The sequence below is a fragment of the Salmo salar genome, chromosome ssa13 (assembly GCF_905237065.1).
Source record: "Salmo salar chromosome ssa13, Ssal_v3.1, whole genome shotgun sequence".
Classification (NCBI taxonomy): domain Eukaryota; kingdom Metazoa; phylum Chordata; class Actinopteri; order Salmoniformes; family Salmonidae; genus Salmo; species Salmo salar.
In genome coordinates this window covers 18,878,204-18,888,013 of record NC_059454.1, presented here as the reverse complement: position 1 = coordinate 18,888,013, position 9,810 = coordinate 18,878,204, and the positions used below count along the sequence as shown (strand labels likewise).

At 45.3% G+C, this 9,810-nt stretch overlaps 1 protein-coding gene across 1 annotated transcript in view; it reads right to left on the bottom strand.

Moving 5' to 3' along the window:
- Nucleotides 1-4,132: 4,132 nt before the first annotated feature.
- Nucleotides 4,133-9,810, bottom strand: part of b4galt5 (UDP-Gal:betaGlcNAc beta 1,4- galactosyltransferase, polypeptide 5) — a 53,137-nt gene continuing 47,459 nt past the window's right edge. The window contains exons 3-9 of the mRNA XM_014134699.2: nt 9,186-9,299; nt 8,385-8,512; nt 7,220-7,336; nt 6,691-6,878; nt 6,353-6,475; nt 5,702-5,803; nt 4,133-5,245 (exon numbers count right to left, since the gene is read on the bottom strand). Of these exons, the coding sequence (XP_013990174.1) occupies nt 5,095-5,245; nt 5,702-5,803; nt 6,353-6,475; nt 6,691-6,878; nt 7,220-7,336; nt 8,385-8,512; nt 9,186-9,299 (923 nt within the window). The 3' untranslated portion in view covers nt 4,133-5,094. The remainder of the gene's footprint in view (nt 5,246-5,701; nt 5,804-6,352; nt 6,476-6,690; nt 6,879-7,219; nt 7,337-8,384; nt 8,513-9,185; nt 9,300-9,810) is intronic.

Below are 9,810 nucleotides of genomic sequence, written 5' to 3'. Positions count from 1 at the left end.
GAGAAATAAAGTCCTTACAATCAGAGAAAGATATATTAGTAATATAGTCATGTATTTATTCTTTTAATTTGCCTTTATACAAAAACACATTTTGGGGGTGTATAATGTAGAGTTGGTAGCAGTTGGAACATGGTTTGGCTTCCTTGTCCCATTACTACAAGCATAATGGTGTTTTTGGCTGATGCAGTTCTCCCTATGCACTATAAGCAGTGCTTGACTTGGACTGATATAGGTGCCAGTACTCATTTTGGGTGCCGGTACTGTTTATTTAGGTGCAGGAGCTCCACAATATTTTTGAGCTAGTATTCTATAAGAGGAACAGGAGGTCAAGCAGTAGAACATTTGAGGTGTCAGTACTCAGCTCTGGTGAGCTCCTGCCCAAGTCAAGCACTGCCGATAAGCTACACCTTACCACTTTAGACTACTGAGATGACCCACATCACCTACTTCACGACAATGGGAACTATTCCAGAATGCTGATGGACTAACCCTTACAATATTCCTTATCTACAATGAGTTTGGAACCAATAATGTGAAAGTGATTATGTAGCACTTGATGAGGGTAAGTAGGTCCATGGCACCAGAAGGAACTCAGTGGAACCCCTTGTTCGTTAAGCATTTGTAGGGATTTAAGACCTTTAATTTCTCTTTTCAATAACACTAGACACAATAATATTTACAGAGTGGACATTTATCTTATATGCACCTTTTCATTCAATTTAAATAGATTTGCTCATAAAAAAAATGTAAGGGTGTGAAAACACTGAAATAAATTAAAGAGGTTTTTATTAAGGCTTGCCAGTCTGTCAGGGCGTCGGTGCTCATCTCTGAGACGACTAGCCTCCATGATTATCCAGTCTGCTACATGTACATCTAGACAGAATAATAACAGTGGCTAGTCATACCAGGGCGGAGCAGCGCTGGGCCCTTCATTTCGACTGGCACAGAATGGATCAGATCATGGCTCTTCTAGGTCAGAGAGGAGCCTGACAAGACTGGGGCGTTGCAGCACAGGGACACCCTGGCTGAGCTCACCACACTGACACAGGATCAGTTAGAACAACAATATAATCCCATTGTCTTCCGGCAGATGACGGGACACGCCGTTAAGACGATCGTTGGGCTATCTGACGTAAGACCATGCCTAAACCAAGGTGTCCCCAGTCCTAATCCTCGAGAGCTGCAGCACTGTAAAGACCAACCAATGTCACTGACAGGACAGAGGATACTACAGTACATGTTTACTTGGTTTCCCAGGTCTAGGTCACTCACTGGCTCAAGGCAAAGGAACAGAACCAGAGGCTGCAGGCCTCGGGGTCTGGACTGGGGCTAACCTAGGTCTGGGGTTAACCTAGAAGTGACAGACAGCAGGGGGATACACACCCAGGCCTCAGGTTAACAGTACTGCTGGGTTTTATTCCTCTCCTCCTCCAGCAGTAGTGGAAACCTTCGGGCTCCAGCCTACAAACTCAGGCTCTCTGAGCAGATCAGAGCTTGAAAACAAACAAAACCTAAATATTTACAAACAAAAAACAACAACCTCTTGTAAATGACACCTGGGCCCCTGGCATTGACAGGCTCCACCATTTCAATCAAACACACTCGAAGAGGAAGACTTTCGAAAAACTAGCAGCTAATGTCAACAACTCTCCACTAAGCACCTCCAACGTGATTGGCTACAGTAGGTAAGTAAACACATGCTTCTAGTTGGGTGACATTAAAAAGAGGAAGGATGAACCAGTAAGAGGGGTACTTCCTGTAGCTATCTACACACAGGATTGGTTCCCAGGCAGCACGTAGTGAGTGGCTCCCCCAATCGAAGGGCAAGCAGATCAGCACCATTGATTATCGATGAAGAAACAGAAGGTGCTTAGCAGGAGGAAGTGACTTTATAATTAGGCGTCTTCCTCTTCCTGTGGTTGTCACACAAAATGGCCTACGTCTACAGTGCCAGTTCAGCTGATTAACGAACATATAAAATCCAAAATTAACCCCTAGATCCTAATCTCTATGCATGTGTGTAGATCCAAGTGGATTGGACAGGTATAAGCAATATGGCAGACATTCCAACTAGCATTTTAAAAAGGCATGGTGGAGCCGTTACCATTTTGCTAATTGTTTCAGATCTAAGTGCATAGAGTTTAGGGGCAGGGGTTGATTTGGGATTTGGAACATCTTTTCCACACAGGTTGAACTTTCAATCTCACACCAATTTCACAACCACAAGTTTCAGTGCTTCTAACACAGCCTGTCTCACAGCAAGTTTTCTACTGAATCATCATCATCACCACAATATCAACCACAACAAAATCAAACAAGCAATCAATCAATCACAGGAAGTCATCTTTAAAAAGATTAAATAAATAAAAGGAGGTCCCGCCTCCGTCATATCATGGGAACACAAAAAAACTTTTTTCCCAAATGATAAATCTGAAGAAAGTCAATGTTTTGACAAGGCGATGTGTGTGAAATGAACTAACAGTATATTAAAGCTATGGCGACACAGACATGGAGGGGCCAGTGTGTTGGAATATAGGCCTTTGAACAGACAACAGTAGGACCACATTTGATGTTACTTCAGTACTGTGACAAAATAAATTCACTCAAACACTGCCACACACACACACGCTAGGACATGCACTCTACACACACACACACACACATATATATGTATGATGGGATTATACATGTTCTACTGTAGAGGTGTAGTGCTGTAATGTTGTATGATGTACCGTTTTATTTTTGCCTTCATTTGTTTGGACCACAGGAAGAGTTGCCATAGCAGCAGCTAAATGGGGATCCTTAAAAACTACAAATACAAAAATACACATATCTGCACACAGGAGAAGACGAAGGGCTGGAATTGCTGGAGATATTTGGAGCGGTGAATGTACCTTAGTTTGTGAGGTCTCATGTAGCACACCATCCAAACACAAAAGCCAGTATTCAGACTTTTCCCACACACAGACATACACACTGGCTAAAGATTAACCACTTGCTAATGACTTCATCTGTGTCTGCAGTTACTTTCTGACCTTTGAGCAGTGCCTAAGGGCACCGTCATCAAAGTCCAGCAGGATGGGGGGGATGGAAAGCGTTGCCACGGTGTCTAACCAACGTCAGAATGACATTACACGAAGCAGCTGCAAACACAGTGCAGTGTCTCGTTAAATATACACTAGTGAAAGTGCCTCTGCAGCCTCCATCTCAAATGACCCTATAGATTAATAAACATGTATGTTTAGGGTAAAGGGGAAAGAACAGGGTCTCCAGTTTTAGACTACCTCTCAAACATCATCCTATTCCTATACAGCGTTACGCATTATTTTGGAACACACAGGCCTATAGGGAAAAGGGTGTCAATTGGGAGACAGGCTTAAACTGCATGACATGATGTGAACGTTTCAGTTTAGGAGACTCACTAAACATGTGTCTGACATCAGATAATCCCTCAATGCAGTCAAAACAGGATGCTGACAAGCCCATGTGCATAGCTATCCCTCTCTCTCACACACACACACACACACACACACACACACACACACACACACACACACACACACACACACACATACATACATACATAGCTATCCCTCTCTCTCTCTCGCACTCATACATAGCTATCCCTCTCTCTCTCGCATTCATACATAGCTATCCCTCTCTCTCTCTCACTCACTCATAGCTATCTCTCTCTCTCGCACTCATAGCTATCCCTCTCTCTCTCGCACTCATAGCTATCCCTCTCTCTCTCACTCACTCATAGCTATCTCTCTCTCTCGCACTCATAGCTATCCCTCTCTCTCTCGCACTCATAGCTATCCCTCTCTCTCTCGCACTCATAGCTATCCCTCTCTCTCTCGCACTCATAGCTATCCCTCTCTCTCTCGCACTCATAGCTATCCCTCTCTCTCTCGCACTCATAGCTATCCCTCTCTCTCTCGCACTCATAGCTATCCCTCTCTCTCTCGCACTCATAGCTATCCCTCTCTCTCTCGCACTCATAGCTATCCCTCTCTCTCTCGCACTCATAGCTATCCCTCTCTCTCTCGCACTCATAGCTATCCCTCTCTCTCTCGCACATACATAGCTATCCCTCTCTCTCGCACATACATAGCTATCCCTCTCTCTCGCACATACATAGCTATCCCTCTCTCTCGCACATACATAGCTATCCCTCTCTCTCACACATACATAGCTATCCCTCTCTCTCACACATACATAGCTATCCCTCTCTCTCACACATACATAGCTATCCCTCTCTCACACATACATAGCTATCCCTCTCTCACACACATACATAGCTATCCCCCTCTCACTCACACTGTACTGTCAAAGATTTTCAATTTGCTAGGCTAGTATGTTTATTTAGCTAAAGGTGTGTCTACTGTGCAGTTTGCTGTGACCAGTCAGCCACTCTGCACACAAGTCAGTCTCAAGCTAATGTTATACCTTTGTCCACAGCCTCTCCCTCTCCCTCTCTCTCTCCCTCTCCCCATGTCCTACACAGAACCAGCTGTGAGGACCTACTCTGTGTGTGTATGTTTTTCACAGGTTTAATAAATCAATGAAAAAATATTCAGGTCAAAATAAAATCAAAGCCTAGGGACCGTGTCAGCAGATTTGTGTGTGTGTGTACAAACTAACTCCTTCAGCCACATACACAAACTACACTACTGTCCCCTCCACACCACAGCCCTATAGAGGGAACGTGTTCCTGTTGCCGTTATGGTTACAGTTGCCATTGTCTCCATGAGTGAATTAATGACTTACTGAACAAATTAATGAAAGAATGAATGCTAAAGGCCCAAAATGGTGTGGAAGGCAGGTGGAGACAGAAGAGTGGAGAAGCCCGGATGATAGAAACAATTGATGGACCACAGCACAAAACGAGTGCGGCTTTCTCCTTACTTTCTCTTACACGTCACGAGGATTGATCAATCAACACTGTTCTGCATGTCTTCTTTTATGCTTAAAAAAACTGAATCAAAGTAAATTAACTAAAAAGTCCTAAGGAGTGCTGTGACTGGTGAGATATGGCTGACGTCCATAATGACTTAGTTTCCCCAGAGGGCTGTGCGGCCCGCTGCTTCCTGGTCAGTTATAGTCTGCTATAGGGGCTAGCTTCCTGCTCAGGCTGACTGATATGTTGGTGTAGAGAGGCCTCCGGGACAATAGGGGGGAGTACTGCAGGTTGTTGAGCCCATCCAGACTCTGTCTCTCCTTAGAGCGCCTTAGAAGAGTGTACCTGGGAGGACAGAAGAAAGACAGGGATCAGACAGAGGAGGATGAAGTCTGCCGGCCTCGAGCCTAGACGCTGGTCCAAGGTCAGTTTGGGTCCCAGAGAAGATGAAGTAGAAGAGACCAGAAGGAAGTCATGGTAGACTATTGGGAAATACCCCAGGTTTATGACGACTCATTTGACGTGTTTGACCAACTGCTGACTTGTAAAAGTTGTTAAGTATTTAGGAATGAGAGTAGAGAGGGTATGCTTGGAATGTAGCTCCCAAGCAAGTCACATGCAAAATCTTTGGAGGAGTGGAGAAATCCCTGAAAGCCACTAACTCGGACTCTTCATGTGACTGGCTCACATGGGCCGGGGCTACATTCCTCTCACAAACACCCTCTTTATCCAAACCTCCAACTATCACCGGGGATGTGTGTTAGTGTACTAGAGAGTGGCGTGTGTGTGTGAGAGACTAACCTTCCCAGGAACTGCACCTCGCCACGGTGGTGGTGTGGGATTGACATGTAACGGCCCAACTCTCCCTGCGGCCGACTGACCGTGTAGTTAGCGTACTGCACCCTGTCAGACACACAGTAACACACTCACAACGGCATGGTATAAACAATTCAAACACACAGCACAAACTGTACAGTACATACTGTAGTCAGTGATTGTGTAACGCTTTGGGCGCAGTAGACACATCTGCTTCAGTGGGAGTGGACTCTGAGTCGTGTGTGTGTGTGTGTGTGTGTGCGCGCGCGTGTGGGGGGGATAACAATGCTGTATGGCAAAGACAAATGGAGGAAGAAAGCCTGCTGTGTGTCCAAATAGCTCTCACAATCTCACTTCTCAAAAACGTATTTAAATTGTCTCATACAATATGTACTGTGACCCCACTGAAGTTCTCCCGCGACCCCACTAGGGTTCGTAACCCCGACTTTGAATTGCAGTGGGTTAAAGTTTGGGATAGGATTAAACAATGTCAACACTATCAACAGCCTCGCACTGTAAACCTGTCACAGGGGACATGGTGTGTGTATGGAGGTGTGTTGTCTATGTTCTGTATGAGTACAGGAAGTAATAAAAGGGAGGAGTGAAGCGTGTGGGTATGGAGGGCGTTCTCCTCACCTGTTCCAAAGGTCGTCGTCCTCTCCTCCCCAGCCCCAGAATGCATTGGGAAAGCCATTGATCTTGGTGAACTGTTCCACTGTTAGACCACTGACGCCACCAAAGAACTCATTGTACGGAAGCCTAGAGGACACACACACACACACACACACACACACACACACACACACACACACACACACACACACACACACACACACTTAGCATTAAACACACATATCTAAGAAATAGTTAGGAGAAACTACAACTAATGGAAAAATAATGTGTGTATTAGCACATGCATGCGTGCGCGCACGTGACAATACACACACGCGCGTCTGAAAGTTTGTGAGACTCACATGTAGGAGTACTTGTTGAGTTTGACAGCAAAGTGGCGAGGCATGTCTCCACAGCCGTAGTAGTTCCTGTCGTTCTCCAGCATGTGGTCTACATCGTGGAACACCATACAGTCCCAGTCCAGGTCCCGCATAGCCTCCCGGAAGCCCACGTTAAACAACATGGCCCTATTGAAGGGCTCACTACCAACCTAGGAGGAGAGAAGGGGAGGGAGGAGTGGTCCGAGGGAGGGAGGGTGGGAGAAGAGAAAGAGGTTATCCAGTGAGCCACACATACCCAAGCAGTTCTGCGGTTATCCAGTGAGCCACACATACCCAAGCAGTTCTGTGGTTATCCAGTGAGCCACACATACCCAAGCAGTTCTGTGGTTATCCAGTGAGCCACACATACCCAAGCAGTTCTGCGGTTATCCAGTGAGCCACACATACCCAAGCAGTTCTGTGGTTATCCAGTGAGCCACACATACCCAAGCAGTTCTGTGGTTATCCAGTGAGCCACACATAGCCAAGCAGTGTGTGCGTGCGTGTTTACCTGCTCTACAACATAGAAGGCGAACTGTAGCCTCTGTCTCTGTAGTGCTGGTATCAGGTGTCTGAGCAAGATGGGCAGGTGCTCATGGCGGTTTCGGAATGGGACCAGTATCGCCACCTAGGGATAGGGAGGGGAACAACATTATTACACATCAGATAAGGCACAACCACTAAAGAAGTAAGGAAGAAGGTATTTAAGTATTTCAACAGGCCTTTCAAAAATATACATTTCACACAATCAGATATGGCATCCATTGATCATAGCATGGGGATGGGTGGATTGAAGGTCACTCTGGAGAGGGCCAACTAAATGCTTTCCCTGGTTTTGGTTTTTAGAAGAGTCATCTTAGTAGCAGCAGCAGCTTTAAAGAGATTCTCCAGTACTTTTGTATACTTCTTAGCCAGTAGTTCTGAAAGCCAAAACTGATCCCAGTAAATTGTGTACTTGTGCAGAGATGTGCACCACATCATTGCTCTCTTTCTCACTCTGCTGTGTGTGCATCTTGTTAGCTGTCACTCAAATGGCAAGGGGCTGAAGCTCATTGGCTAGAACTCAAATTGCTAGAGGGCTGGCCCACGTGGGGGAACTTGTAGGGAAAATGGCGCAGCACAGGTTCCAGAAAAACAGTCACTTTCAAACTAGGGTTACGTGGCTAAGTGAGGTAAGACCGTAATTATTCTCAGAGATGATGCATGTATGAACTACACATTGACACATCCAGCCCAAAGCAGGAGGTTTAAAAAAAGACTTAGTAATTGCCAAAGTTCCAGAACATGTCTTTAGGTTTCCTTTGAGTCTGAGTAGGGAAATGGAGATGTCAACCATCAAACCCCCTCTGGCTTGGAGTGTTGTTTCCTCTGTCAATCAGCTGTCTTCCTGCAGAAACAGTGTCTGGTTCACACACATCTAGCTGCTCTGTTTGTCTGCCTTCATTTCCTTGAGAAGAAGTTAGACATGGGAGGAATGTAGACCTGGCTGCACACTCTTGAAGTGCAAGATATATTTCCAAGACTAATAACTACATTATCCAGGGCTGATGCATTGATCCAGAGAGGACTGTACAGTACAGTGCCTCCATCACAGTCCTATACAGGCTACATGCATGTGCAGTATGACAGTGCTATTGTGGTGTGTGTGTGCTGGACTGCGCCAATCACTAACTCACCTTCCAGCGTGGGACACAGTCCCTTGGCTTCCAGTAGCCCCCCAGGGTCATGGTAGGCTCAGCATTCAACAGAAACCTCTCCACATCCTCCAGAGCCATTTCACTCATATTCACCTCCAGCCTCCCCTCTGTGAGTGAGTGAGTGAGTGAGTGAGAGAGAGAGCGTGAGTGAGAGCGTGAGTGAGAGCGTGAGTGAGAGCGTGAGTGAGAGCGAGAGTGAGAGCGAGAGAGAGAGAGGTCAACACTGAATGAACAGGCCAGCACTCAACCATACATACACTTGTAATACTAAATAAACTGACATTCAGGAACTGAGGTAACAGTCTTTCACGTAACTAGCTAGGGGAGCACAGAGCCCAGAATAGAACTCTATAGGCATAAAATACCAATCTCATTGTGAAGTGAACTCTTTGAAAGTAGTGCTTGAAATAAATCAAACCTGTTTACACGGTGACTAGCTAATGGTTTAAGGCCAATATTCTAGAGTGAGTGAGTGAGTGAGTGTGTGTGTGTGTGGTTTTACCGTCCTTGTGGGGAACAGAAGTCCTCACAAGGATAGTAAAACAAGGAAACAAGTGAGGACATTTTGCCGGTCCCCACAAGGAAAAAGGATATTGTAGGCTTAGGTTTACAATAGGGTTAGATATTAATGGTTAGGTTTAAGGTTAGGGATTTGGGCTTAAGGTTAGAAAAATCTGATTTTTAAATGGGAATCAATCGTTTGGTCCCCACAAGGATAGTAAAACAAAGTGTGTGTGTGTGTGTGTGTGTGTGTGTGTGTGTGTGTGTGTGTGTACTCACTCATGGAGGGCAGTCTCTCTGGGCAGATCTGTGAGGACAAATAGGTGAAGCTGTCGGGGAGGTATGTGGTGGGCGGCACATCACTCTCACTCAGGTTGAAGTCATAGGCATAATCTGGTCCCAGACAGAAGGAGAAATCAATGGCCTAACCTAAACACATTTCCACTACTGCCAGTATGTCGCTCAGTGTTAATAGTCCGGACACACAGACTGTGTATCAAAATGGCACACTATTCACCTTGCGCTCTGGTCAAAAGAAGTGAACTATAAAAAGGAATAGGGTGCCTAGACGCAGCCAGAGAGAATTCATATTAATTATGACACCTTAGACTACTACTGTAAGCTCCAAAGGTATTGGGTTTTTGCTCTGTACTCCAGCACTTTGGATTTGAAATGATACAATGACTATGAAGTCAAAGTGCAGACTGTCAGCTTTCATTTGAGGGTATACTCATCCATATCGGGTGAACTGTTTAGAAGTTACACATTTCCAAAATTGTACATAGTATCCCCATTTTAGGGGACCAAAAGCCTTGGAACAAATTCACTTACAGTACCAGTCAAGCGTTTGGACACAGCTACTCATTCTAGGGTTTTTCTTTATTTTAATATTTTATACATTGTA